Source organism: Palaemon carinicauda, chromosome 37 (genome assembly GCF_036898095.1).
Source record: "Palaemon carinicauda isolate YSFRI2023 chromosome 37, ASM3689809v2, whole genome shotgun sequence".
NCBI classification, from domain to species: Eukaryota; Metazoa; Arthropoda; class Malacostraca; order Decapoda; family Palaemonidae; genus Palaemon; species Palaemon carinicauda.
In genome coordinates, this window is record NC_090761.1 from 22,492,976 (window position 1) to 22,507,975 (window position 15,000).

Genomic DNA, 15,000 nt, shown 5'->3' on the forward strand with positions numbered 1-15,000 from the left:
CATCATTTATTTATTTCCTTATTTACTTTCCTCACTAGTCTATTTTTCCCTATTGGAGTCCTTGGGGCTTATAGCATCTTGCTTTTCCAACTAGGGTTGTAGCTTGGCTAGTAATAATAATAATAATAATAATATATAAATAGATGTATAGATAGGAGCGCGTACAAACTTCCTAAAACCATAAGTCGAATGAACCAGTATATGAAACGCAATAATTGAGGAATGGATAAATATATGAAATATTTATGAAATAATGAAGAATTATAGCTATAAATCACAGGGACATTGCTCACATATATTTACATTAAGAAGAGATTTATGCGATTTATGAAAATTTTATAAAAGCCATTTTATGAATATTCAAGTATTGCTTCCTTTATTTTGAGGTTTCAATGGTACCTGTTTAAATTTGATTTAGTGACTTACACACACGGAGGCAATTGTATCTGCATACACACACACACACACACACATATATATATATATAGAGAGAGAGAGAGAGAGAGAGAGAGAGAGAGAGAGACCTAATCATTAAAAATTTAGTGCTCAATGACCCTTCTGTAAACTTCTTATTATCACTATTATCATTAATATTTTGTCATTAAGTCTGCTAGATATGTATGTATGTATATATATATATATATTATATATATATTTGATTTATGTTCATCATTCAACATTTCCTCTCTACAAATTTCCTCTCTCTCATTCCCCTAATGAGTGAATAGATTAATACTTAAAATATGAAAATCTCTCTCTCTCTCTCTCTCTCTCTCTCTCTCTCTCTCTCTCTCCCAAATGAAACGACATCGAACAACACATTTTGCTAATCACAGAAGATTAAGGGATTCTAGACTTAATTCATCACGTCCCGGGCAAAAGAGAGATATTAGGGGATGAAAGTGAGGGCCGTTAAACTAGACCCATAATAGCCGCCATCTGGTGTTTCAGCATAGCGGATGATAACATCATATAACACATTTGCTTCTCTTACAACGAAACACTCCCAGCCAAAGTTTTGCCGTAACTCACAAACAACATAATATATATTCTCGAATTATCATCAAAAGTTGCAAGACTCAAATTCTCTCTCTCTGTCTAATGTCTGCGCTGCGAAGTTTGTCTGTGGTATAAACTTCAGTAGTCTTGGAGGGTGGGCGATTCGCCATTCGTCTTGTTATGGTTATGGAGTTCGTCCCTGATGTATTTATTTATTTTTTTTTTTTGTAGGAAATTTCCCTTTTTACAACTGATCGTTTAGTTTAGTGGGATATATTTCATAGATATTCATGCAGGCTGTACTCACCAATTTTGCACTGAATGTTTTATTTCTATGATTTTTGAGGCAGGGGGAATAATTGTAAACTATTCATCTAATATGAATCTATTTTTTTAAATACCGTTTAAGCATACGGTGGCCATATTTTGTATTGTAGTAAACTAAACCCAAACATTTTTTTTTTTTTTAAGAATCCTGTCCAACGTGTATATAGTCGTTTGACATTCAAAATTTTGTGATAGAATAAAATCTCATAGCGTGGAATATTTTTGTTTAAGTCTCGCTTTCTTCAAGCAGTGTAATTTCAGGTAGACATTTTTTACTGCATCTGAATTATCTAAATTTGGAACTTTCGCGACAGTAACCAAATTCTTATGGACGATGAATACCTTCTTTGATGAATTTTCAAACGCTTCATTAAACGGCACAAAAGAAAGTGAAAGGGCTGAAAACTAAGGAGAAATGGATAAATATTATGAAATACTGATAGATTCTCAGCTTTATCTAAAAAAGATAAGAATAACGATAAGCAAGAATGGGAGAAAAATGACAATGGTCGCTGAGAAGAACGATTGTGTTGATAATGACTATAATGTTATGTTCGTGACGATTATGGAGAAGAGTTTTAATATGTGGAGGACGTCTCAAAAAAAAAAAAAAAAAAAAAAAAAAAAGCCAAGAGGTGATATAAGAAAGTCTACTTTTATTGCAGCACTCCCGAAATGTATGTACTTACTTGGGTATGGTATAAAAAAACGCCAGGAAATGTACTGTATAAACAAGACCGCACAAACATACACATAACAACAAACAACAAATAACAACAAATGCTGCCGTTTCTGGTTCACTGCTGGACAAAGGCTTCAGACATGTCCTTGATCATATCTGTGATTTGGCCATTTTCTTCACCACGCTTGCCACTTGGTGATGTTAGGACTCTTCAGTCTGATCGTTCACAGCAAACCAACCTAGTATGGGTGTACCTGACAAGTACAGGTTTGCTGGGTATGGCGACGCACAAACATACACATAACATAACAACAAGCAACAACAAATGCTGCCGTTTCTGGTTCACTGCTGGACAAAGGCCTCAGACATGTCCTTAATCCTGTCTGTGATATGGACATTTCCATCACCACGCTTGCCACTGCGGATTGGTGATGGTGTGAGATTTTTGTCTGATCGCTCACAGCAAACCAATCTAGTATGGGTGTCCCTGACTGGTACAGCTTTGCTGATCATGGCGATATACAAACCCTTCCACCACGTTAAGGTATTCCCACGGTACATATATGTGCTGTGGCATGTGGCATATGCAACAAAAAATACGGTTAAATCTGTTAAACTAAATTAAAAATATATACGTATGAAGGGATGAAAGTGCAAATTATGTTGTTACTTAAACAAATGGAAAATATGTTTTTTATCAAAACGTAAGTATGAGTTATAATTCAATTAATTTTAAATTACGGTTTATATAGATGCATGTCAAAATAACTAATTGAAAAAAAAAAAAAAAAACGGAACCTGTAAATAGAAAGTAATTGAATTGTACCTCATGTTTTTGCTTTTATGAAAATCCTTTTTCTATTTTGTTTGTTTATTCCCTTTACATGTTCTATTTGTATATTTGTTCATTTAAATATCTATGTTCTCTAATTTGCCTTTTTTTTATTTTTATATAAAAAAATCAATATATTTCGTATCACTACTGTTAAAAATTTGTATGAAAAAAAGGTAAATGTCTGGCAAAATTTATTCCAGGATTTTTACCGTTTTAAAAACGAGTATATTGACGTAAAGGAAGGATATTACGGTCACAAGCCCGTAAAAGATAATAACAAAGTAATGTAAAATTACGGTCGCCTGTATTTTATTGAAATAAAGTTGAGAACAGTAGATTTTTACGGAGAATTTCCGATTATAATTACGGTGTTTTTTTTTTTCGAACAGTGTACTTTTATCATGATTGCATGTCAGGCTGCAATTTTAGTTGGAAAAGCAAAATGCTATAAGTCCATGGCCACAACAAACGAGTCAGCCTCAGTAAAAAAAAAAAAAAAAAAAAAAAAAAAAAACCACCACCGTTTGCTGTTTAAACTTTTGAAGCTATAACGATTCTATTATTTGAGTGCAAAGACCAAAGACCATGGCATAATTCATCACAGTCGGAGTAAAACTGTTGGAATATTACATAGTACTGACCTTTATAAGTATGGACAGAAGAAATTCCCGAGAAACTTAGTATTAGGTGTAGATAGTATAATCTGAAACCTGAATGAATAGCAATGGAGTATTCAGACATCCTTATGGGGGTAAACCACAGTGGTAAAAGAAAAAAAAAACCAGTAAATTTAATCGGAAATTCTCCGTAAAAATATACTATTCTCAGCGGTATTTCAGTAAAATACAGGCGACTGTAACTTTACTCTAAATTGTTATGATCTTTTACCGTTTAGTGACCGTAATATTACTTCTTTACGTCGATATATACGTTTTTAAAACGGTAAATGCCTGGCAACTTTTATTCCAGGATTTTTAGCGTTTTTACGGCAAATTTTCAAAAGTGCATTCTACACTGATGTGTATACTGGGCGGAGAAAACAGGCCAATTTATGAAAGAACTCTGGTACAAGTTATAAAGAATAAAAACTGTGAAATCTTAATACTGGCAGTTCTACAGTTAAATAGCAAAGTAGGCGAATTTTTTTTAACACAATTTAATAATGATGAGGTCGTTGTAATAAATAATTCCAAGCAGGCACGCTACTTACTGCCTATTACCCAAACATTTCCTAAATCGCTTTAAATTATTAATGAGGTAATCTTCAGGCGACCGAAAAAAAATTACCTTATATGCTTGAAATGAACCTTGAACTCGATGGAAGCAAGTTTTCTTGAAACGAAAAGAACGGGATTTTAAACACGGATTATCCTCTCCGTTCTTTGGGAATTTAATATTTCATATTTATATAATTGAAGCATAATTGTACTAGTTGAATGTAAAAAAAAATAATTTTCTTTTTAATTTTCAAATATTCTTTCGTGCATTTCTTCACTTATGATAAAAATCGATAAATTTAGCTAATATATCATTGAAATAATGGTATTTTGTGTCATATCTTGACATAAAATATCATAAAATACAGAAAATATAGAATTAATAAATGAGAACAATTTTTTTTTCTTCAGATTTCATATATTTCTTTGTGTATATCTAAAAGTATTGCTAAAGGGAAGACATCAAGGTGAGGAGTAGATTGAGATAGTTTGGGCATGCTCTTGTCACTCCCCAAGAGAGAAAAGTTCACCAAACTTTCAACTGAGCTCCACAAGGCACTAGAAGAGTTGGAAGCCCCAGGCCTACATGGCTGAGGACTATGAAGCGTGAAATAGATGATGAATGGTGAAGTATTGCTGTCAAAGCTCCAGATAGAAACGACAGGCAAAAGCTAATCGAGGCCCTTTGCGTAGGAGATGATGATGAAGGGGGGGGGGGGGGGGGGGGTACTGAGGTTTAAAAAGTCCCCTAGCTACACCCTTAATGCAAAGGATTATCAAAATCGTGATAAAGCTAAGGTAATTGACAGACATTTCCAGAGATTAATATTCATATCAGGAGAATTACTGCAATAAGCCGTTTTAAGATTTAGTCCATCATGTTGAGATGGGGATTAGCTGCTGAAAACAAAATCGAACACCATAGGCAAAACACAACAGATTCAAATATATAAAATATTTCTTCAGCATTAGCAGGTCTCCAAAAATCTTGAAAGCTTTCTCGATATACCAATAAAGACCGGTTGATGTTTCTCAGAAGCGCTAATCTTTTAAGGATAGAAGAGACTCTTTCCCAAGGTAAGCAGCTCTTCTAAGAGAAAAACACTGTAAAATCAAACCATTGTTCTCTAGTCTTGGGTAGTGCCATAGCCTTTGTGCCATGGTCTTCCAATGTCTTGGGTTAGAGTTCTCTTGATTGTGGGTACACTCAGGAACATAATTTTGAATTATGTTTCTTTATTTCCTTTCCTCACTGGGCTATTTTACCTGCTAGAACCCTTGGGCTTATAGCATCCTGTTTTTCCAAATAGAGTTGTAGCTTAGCATGTAATAATGATAATCATCATCATCATCATAATAATAATAATAATAATAATAATAATAATAATAATAATAAAAACAATTACCTTGTCTTTTAAGTACTTATTCAGTTTTTAAATTCTCTCTCTCTCTCTCTCTCTCTCTCTCTCTCTCTCTCTAAATTCTCTCTCTCTCTCTCTCTCTCTCTCTCTCTCTCTCTAAATTCTCTCTCTCTCTCTCTCTCTCTCTCTCTCTCTCTCTCATATATATATATATATACATATATAATATATTGAGATACACACACACACACAAATATATATATATATATATATATATATATATACATATTTTTGGTGGGTTTGATGCGTTTACATGCACACAGCATCTGCTATAATTATGAATGTCTTTCGATCGTCATCAGTTATTATCATTATTATTATTATTATTATTATTATTATTATTATTATTATCAACTAATAAGCCTAGTTGGAAAAGCAAGATGCTATAAGCCTAAAGACCAATACCGCTATTTCCAAGCAGCTATACACTCCCAACACCACAGCCGTTGGTTTATTATAGATAAATCGATCGTGCAATCACAGACCTTCACTTGAGGTCACCTTCGAGGATGCAAGAATGATCCTACTAAGGCCAAAGTGACAATAGGATTAAAGGTATCTGAAGAAGCACTTCAGATAACAAAGATCCAATCACTTCACCCAGACGTTACCCAACGGGGCCAAATATCCTTATGAAACGAGGATAATAATAATAATAATAATAATAATAATAATAATGCTACTACTACTACTACTACTACTACTACTACTACTAATAATAATAATAATAATGTGGTAACCCCAGACTGGGGTTCGAGTCCTCCTCAAAGTCTTTAGTTCCTTTGGTCGCTGCAACCTCACCATCTTTATAAGCTAAGGATAGGGGGTTTTGGGGAACCTATAGGTCTATCTGCTGAGTCATCAGCAACCATTGCCTGGCCCTCCTTGGTCCTAGCTTGGGTGGAGAGGGGGCTTGGGCGCTGATCATATGTATATATGGTCAGTCACTAGGGCATTGTCCTGCTTGATATGGCAAGGTCACTGTCTCTTACCTCTGCCCATTCATGAGTGACCTTTAAAGCCTTTAAAAACAATAACAGTAACAAACTTTAATAATGACAAGATTATGATAATAATAATAAAATAATAATAATAATAATAATAATAATAATAATAATAATAATAATAATAATGATAAGATAATAATAAAATAATAATAATAATAATAATAATAATAATATAAACCACCCTATTTTGATTACAGCTGTTTCTAGTCCACTGCAAGACAAAAGCCTAAGACATAACTTCATTCATGTCTGGGGTTTAAAGGCCATTTTTCATGGACCCCGTTGGCCACTGCGGACTGATGACGGTGGGAGATTTTCGTCTGATCGCTCACAGCAAACCAACCTAGTATGGATTGCTTTATCATGACCTCACTGCAATAAAACCACTCAACCTGGGGAAACCAAATCCAGGATTTTGGTTATGCATTCGTTTATTTGTTTATTTCATCTACGGTGGTTTTTGCAAGGTGGTTTGAGTAGGCTATAAATAAGAATTGATATTGCGAGCGCATATACAGAAACAGCCACAACCCTCTATATCATAGAGAGCAAGTGTATGGCTACACACACTCACACACACACACATATATATATATATATATATATGTCTATATATATATATATATATATAAATATATATATATATATATATATATATACATATATATATATATATATATATATACATATCATCATCATCATCTCCTCCTACGCCTATTGACGCAAAGGGCCTCGGTTGGATTTCTCAAGTCGTCTCTGTCTTGAGCTTTTAATTCATTACTTCTCCATTCATAATATCCTACTTCGAGCATTATATTCCTAAGCCATGTAGGCCTGGGTCTTCCAATTCTTCTAGTGCCTTGTTGAGCCCAGCTGAACGTTAGGTGAACTAATCTCTCTTGGGAAGTGCGAAGAGCATGCCCAAGCCATCTCCATCTACCCCTCATCATGATCTCATCCACATATGGTACTCGAGTAATTTCACTTATAGTTTCATTTCTAATCCTGTCCTGCCATTTACCTCCCAATATCCTTCTGAGGTCTTTATTCTCAAATCTACTAAATCTATTGGAGATTGTTTAATTGTCCTACCATGACTCATGTTCATAGATTAACACCGATCTCACTAAACTGTTATATAATCTGATTTTATATGAAATTCTAGGCGATTTGATTTCCAAATTTTACTTGACCTAGCCATTGTCTGATTTGCTTTTTTCAATCTTTCATTAAACTAATTCTAGACCCTGTATTGTTCCTAAATACTTAGATGATTTTACCTCATCAATCCTTTCTCCTTTCAATGATATTTTATCTTCCATTGCATACTCCGTTTTCATCATCTCTGTCTTTCTTCTATTTATCTTCAGCCCAACCTCCTGTGATATTTCACGCATTCTGGTACGCAAGCATTGCTAATCCTGTGGTGTTCTGCTAAGAAGGACAGCATCATCAACATACTCTAGGTCAGTTAATTTCCTATTACCAATCCAGTCTAATCCTTCTCCACCATCTCCGACTGCTCTAGGCATTCGGATTCCTGAACTTAGTAAAAGTTTACAAAAAAAAAATCAATAGTCAATGAGGGTTGTGGTTAGGATATATGGTATAGAAGAGAAGATGTTGAGAGTAATTATAAGTTTTTATGAGGGATAGATTGTGTATAACAGAATGTACAATAAAGACAGAAGAGTTGCTGGTTCAATGTTATAATGGGACCGAGACGAACTATTTGATATCTTAATGAATGGAGAGAGATTAGAATCACTAAAACGTAAAGAAAACCTGAGTGCAAAGTTAGAATTTAAGGAAATGTGACACGAATGGAGTATGCCAAACCTTTAAGGGTTGTGGTGGCCGATGTGGTAACGTCCCTGACTAGTGATCGCCAGACTGGGGTTCGAGTCCCGCTCATACTCGTTAGTTCCTTTGGGCGCTGCAACCTCACCATCCCTATGAGCTAAGGATGCGGGGTTTGGGGAGCCTATAGGTCTATCTGCTGAATCATGATCAGCCATTGCCTGGCCCTCCTTGGTCATAGCTTGGGTGGAGAAAGGCTTGGGCGCTAATCATATGATATATGGTCAGTCTCTAGGCCATTCTCCTGCTTGATAGGGCAATGTCACTGTCCCTTGCCTCTGCCATTCATGAACGCCCTTTAAACCTTTATGCCTACAGATATTGCAGTACCTCTTTGAGGATAGTGAAGAAAATTTACAGAAACTAGAGAAAGAACCCCATAGTATTTTCAAGACAAGACCATCGAGAGTCAATAGGAGCAAATATAAGGATACAAATGAAAAAGATAAAAAAAAACGATAGTTAAACATTGATACCGGTGGGAGTGATTGATTTAGATACCTATTTGGATAACAGATGACTTCAAAATGAGAGAAGTGACTTTCAGAATTGATGGAATAAAAAAGGTAAGTAATGAAGAAATATCACGAAAATAGTCAGGACTTAATCTTATATAACCTATTTTCATTTTTTTAAAGTTTTTTTTTGCATCTGAGCATCATATTTCCCTGTGATTTTATACACACACACATACATACATACATATATATATATATATATATATATGTGTGTGTGTGTGTGTGAGTATGTGTGTGTTTGTATCCTTGCACGCATGTATTATTTACCTATTGTATGTACATCTATTCTTATTGTGCAGTGACGCATAAGCGCCTTTTCTTCGGTATTAAATACTAAGGAAAGTATATGCAAAGCGTATATACAGTAAACTACCTAAATTTCAAATAACAACGAATACTTTGGCGTGAGGGTCTCACTAATGACCCTTGAGCGCGCTTCTAACAATCGCCCCGAGATATCCGTCTGGTGCCGTTGCTCATCTGAAATCCCCAACCACTGCAGCAGCAGCACCTCTCAAAGGTAGCGCGAGGCGGGAGACTGGAAGCAAAACCTGTGATGATGGCTCTTCGGGAGCCAGTGTGCCATGTACTCTCGTGAGGGTCGGAGATACTTAGCGCTCGCTCGACCCCGTCATCACTTGGAAATTCTTGAAGACTCGTTGGTGCTGAATTTTACGGAGTTTATATTTATGTTTGTTTAATTAGATGGTCTGAAATGCATAGTATTTGGCAATTTATTGGAAGAGGGTTTATCTTGTTTGTGAAAAACAAAATGCCTTAGAAGAGTGAATAGATAGTGCTTTAAGATAACTTGAAACATTAGGAAACAAATAATAATAAAAAAAAAAAAAATTGAGACGTACTGAATAAATGGTGAATGCGATAATTATTTTCTTTCTTTTATTCTATATTTTCTGTACATTACTTTATATCACCTCATTTGCTAAATATAACTCGTTTTACTTAGGAATATAATCAATTGTTTATGCAATTTTCCATTGGAAGTTATGGTGTGATTTTAGAATAATAATAATCTTGTGAATAAAAAAAGTTTGAATATTTCAAAAAACGGACGAATATAGAGGTGAAAAAATAGAAAAAAAATTTAACTCTCTCTCTCTCTCTCTCTCTCTCTCTCTCTCTCTCTCACCTTATAAGTCGTTTTTTCGTTTCTAATTTTCTCTACCAAAACAGTGTTACATCTATCTCTCTCTCTCTCTCTCTCTCTCTCTCTCTCTCTCTCTCTTTCTGGAAAGAGAATTTAATCGCAACATCTTTTAAGTGGTCATATCATCTCTCACTTCACAACATTTACCTGATATATCAAATTCGCTTTGAATCACGATTTCATAAGATTTTAACAAACCTTTTTCACCCATTGTATATGTTCAAACCGTTATTTCAATACCGTAATTTAGATGTCAAATGAACCTAATTGTATATATGTGAATTGACACTGAATTTAGCTTATTTTTCTTATTGGATGTAAAGATTCTCCTGACATCAGACTGTAATATTGATCCGATTTTCCATCTGTCAATTTGCCAACTTTTGAGTTTTTTTCTTTTGGTCTATATTAACTATGAGAGTTACAGCTCTCTCTCTCTCTCTCTCTCTCTCTCTCTCTCTCTCTCTCTCTCCTTCTAACTCGAGTTTCGTTTCTTATTTTGATCTACAAAAACATTGAGAGTTACATCTCTCTCTCTCTCTCTCTCTCTCTCTCTCAATAGATCTTCCATTTCAATTTGTCACTTTTTTATAATTTTTCGTTTCTTCTTTTGATTTACATTAACAGAGTTACCTCTCTCTCTCTCTCTCTCTCTCTCTCTCTCTCTCAATAGATCTTCCATCTCAATTTGTCACTTTTTTAATAATTTTTCGTTTCTTCTTTTGATTTACATTAACAGAGTTACATCTCTCTCTCTCTCTCTCTCTCTCTCTCTCTCTCTCCCCATCATCACTATAAAAACTGATTAATGAAGTGTAGCTAGAATGCCGTGAAAAACTCAAGTATCCAATGGCTTCGTAGCACTTTTCAATCATCCAATTTGCAAACCTATTAAGTATCATATCCTAAGATAATAATTCATCCATATTCACGTTGTTTAAAACAGGACAAAGACTCACAAAAGCCAATTAAAGTTCGCTGGTACCGTCTTCTTTGAAAATTTACAAATAAGTTTATATTAATCACTGCTTATAAAATATCAATGACGAGAGCTTCGATCTTTTTGTTTCAACTCGAAAGTTAGGCAAGACCCATAAAATGTAAGGTTGCCTAAGATTTGTTCAATCAGGTAACACATCATGCCATTTCTACCTTTCTTTAGATGCGTTTAACAATATATGAAGACCCAAGATGCTAGTTATCCAACTCTGTATTCACTAGGATTTTAGAATTCAACACAAGGCATTTATTCTTTCATACATAGTTTTCAGCGCCTTCAACCTTTTACTCCTCTTTCCTGACAGTCTTATAACTTGTGTAAAAAATATATTAATTTGTTATTTTGATAACTATATAAAACTGTATATCCTTTGATAATTGTATATCCTTTGATACCTGTATATCCTTTTTCAATGCATAATTTTTTATATTTCCCATATAATTCAAAGATGATGAAATGATGTTTACCTTTGAATTTAAAGACTAAATTACAGCAACTCGTAAAGACAACACAGCGTCTTACTCGTAAACACAAGACGGCGTCTCTGGAACTGAACGTCACCTCTGTATGCTAATTCGTCTGATCTCGGAGGCTACCAGTGTCTATAGCTTACCAAGGACGAGGAAAACTGATGGAAATTTTCGGTGCGATCACAACTTTGGTCAATGAATTTTTCTGGTTGAATTTGGTCATATTTCTTAAAATGTGGTTAGGCACATTAGGAATAAGTTTATTGAAGTACTTGAAGAACGAAATATATTAAATAAATGGTCTCCTATGAGTATGTAAGCGCATAATTTTGTTTTTTAACGTTATTTGAAAACGATCTGCTTTAAAATTCAGAACTAAATAGTAATATAATGCTTAATAATTAGTCACTCTAAGAGGGCATTCTGATCCCTGCTTTAATTGACAATTCTGCACATGATAAACGTGAATAAGAAATTAAACTTTTTTAGATGAACATAGCAATATCATGCAAGAAGAAAGCCAGAGGAAAATGACATTTATGTGTGTGAACTCCAGACAAACTGAATAATGCTGAAATCAATAAGAAATGCATGGTAGTAAATCTATGCAGTTTTCATAGTCAAAGGAAGGAACGACATAGCAAAAAGACTAAAAATAAAGAATTAATAGAGCGTGGAGAGATGAGTCATCGTTTGATGAAAAAATGCAACGCTTTTCGGGGTCCTGGATTCCTTCGCTCACAACCCTGCCCCCCGTGACCCCCACCCGGCTTTGGATAGATCAAAGGTCCCTTGAGAATTTATCGGAAAAAATATAGAGAGTTGGATCTAAGAGCAATATAGAATGTGTTTCGAGAAGATTGCCTTGTGATCTTGAGGGTGACCTTAGGCTCCGACCCTCTGCTTTTTTTTTCTTTTTCTTTTTATATTTTTTACCTTTATATTTATCTCTGGCTGTTCGAGGGGCGCGACAAAGATTGGGTTATTCATCCTCACCCAACCTACCGAAATACTTCACATATGTGTCAAGAGATGGCGCTGACTTCGCAGACCAACTTCCTCCACTTTCACATCCTTATCATCTCCATGACGAGGCACTGCCTTTCCAGTGGTAAGTCTGTTGACATTCCTATTATCTTCCTTAGATTATCAATTTAATTATCTGTAATTTGCTATGGCAAATTTAAAAGGGAATTTATCTTTATAATTTAAAAAAAAAAATCATCTCTAGTTTCAATTTGCAGAATTACAAGGGAAACTATGTTCATCTCCTTTTTTTCACTTTTTGTTTCAACAAGTTAAGAATATAATGTACTCTCATTAAATTCATAAATTCCATTAGGGCGTATTCTGGTTTATATTAGAAATTATTATTATTATTAGTATTATTATTGTTATTATTATTATTATTATTATTACTATTATTATTATCATTATTAATACTTTCCAAGCTACAAACCTTAGTTGGAAAAGCAGGATACTATAAGCCTAAGAGCTCCAACAGAGAACATAGCCAAGTGAGGAAAGGAAATAAGGACATAAATAAAAATAAAGAGAAGTAATTAACAATTAGAATAAAGTATTTTGTTAAAAACTGTAATAACATCAAAATAAATCTTTCATATATAAATTATACAACATTAAAAAAAAAACAAGAGGAACAGAAATAATATAGAATAGTGTGCCCGAGTGTACCCTCAAGCAAGAGAACTCTAACCCTCCCAAAAAGCACACATTAGATGATATTCGTGAATGACATAACTGAATAAGTCAAGAGCATGAGAGAATGAAGCTAAACTCTTGACATGATCCTCGAAAGAGTTTTGACGTCTGGATCTGTTTACTTTATTGTCCTTTCATCGATCACCTATAGTTTGCACGCAATGCGTTTTCATGCCAGTCTGTACTTTGAACCAAATGGACATTCAAGAAATCAAATACAATATTACGGTTTTATACGATAAATCTTTTCTTAAAGATGAATTTTTAAGGTGATTTTCGATATATATTCTAAGACTGATTGAGGCATTTGATAGGAAAACCATTTTGAGAACGTTCCCCCCGTCTTCAGACTGAAAGAAATCAAGAAACCAAATACGATAATACGGTTTTATACCATAAATCTTTTCTTAAAGATAAATTTTTCAGGTGATTTTCGATATATACTCTAAGACTGATAGGAAAACAATTTTGAGAGAGCTCCCCTCGTCGTCAGACTGGAAGAAATCAAGATATCAAATAAAATAATACGGTTTTATACCATAAATCTTTTCCTAAAGGTAAAATTCTAAGGTTACTTTCGATATATACTCTAAGACTGATTGAGGCATTTGATAGGAAAACCATTTTGAGAGCGCTCCCCCCGTCATCAGACTGGAAGAAATCAAATAAAATAATACGGTTTTATACCATAAATCTTTTCCTAAAGGTAAAATTCTAAGGTTACTTTCGATATATACTCTAAGACTGATTGAGGCATTTGATTGGAAAACAATTTTGAGAGCGCTCCCCCCGTCGTCAGACTGGAAGAAATCAAGAAATCAAATACAATAATACGGTTTTATACTATAAATCTTTTCCTAAAGGTAAAATTCTAAGGTGATTTTCGATATATACTCTAAGACTGATTGAGGCATTTGATAGGAAAACCATTTTGAGAGCGCTCCCCCCGTCATCAGACTGGAAGAAGAATTCCCTTTTCAAAATTCCATTTTGTACCTCGCCAAAATCGACCCTATAAACCTGAACACGTCCAGTAATTACATTTCACAGTGTTCTGCTCTTTCATTCCAAAACGGGAAAAGAGAGAACACCGAAGGGGATGGACTCGGCCGAGACCGTTTTTATCGAGAACATCCAAAACCATTTTTCTTTTCATTGATAAAAGTTGGGGAATAAGTAACGTGGCTTCAAAAACAATTTTGCTATATTTGTCACCCCTTAAATTTTCTCCTGGGTGTTATATGTGTAAGTCTCTCTCTCTCTCTCTCTCTCTCTCTCTGGTGGATACTGAACAAGCATTCATCATCTTCATCGTCCCCTCCTACGCCTATTGACGCAAAGGGCATCGGTTAGATTTCTCCAGTCGTCTCTGTCTTGAGCTTTTAATTTAATACTTCTCCATTTATCAACTACTTCGCGCTTCATAGTCCTCAGCCATGTAGGCCTGGGTCTTCCAATTCTTCTAGTGCCTTGTAGAGCCCAGCTGAACGTCTGGTGAACCAATCTCTCTTGAAGAGTGCAAAGAGCATGCCCAAACCATCTCCATCTACCCCTCATCATGATCTCATCAACATATGAACTAGTAATCTCTCTTATAGTTTCATTTCTAATCCTTTGATTAAATTATGGTATTAACTAGAGATAAGTACAACCTACCTACGAAATCAAACTGAATTTTATCTTGTATTCCATTTCTTTTTGTATAACCTTTCAATATATAGATGTAAACAATGTTATCGTTACTATGTACTCAAATGTCTGTCTAAATTTTTTA

At 34.5% G+C, this 15,000-nt stretch overlaps 1 protein-coding gene across 1 annotated transcript in view; it reads left to right on the forward strand.

Annotated features, from left to right (window-relative positions):
* Window positions 1-12,447: 12,447 nt before the first annotated feature.
* Window positions 12,448-15,000, forward strand: part of LOC137629229 (putative carbonic anhydrase-like protein 1) — a 76,266-nt gene continuing 73,713 nt past the window's right edge. The window contains exon 1 of the mRNA XM_068360492.1: window positions 12,448-12,615. Within this exon, the coding sequence (XP_068216593.1) occupies window positions 12,525-12,615 (91 nt within the window). The 5' untranslated portion in view covers window positions 12,448-12,524. The remainder of the gene's footprint in view (window positions 12,616-15,000) is intronic.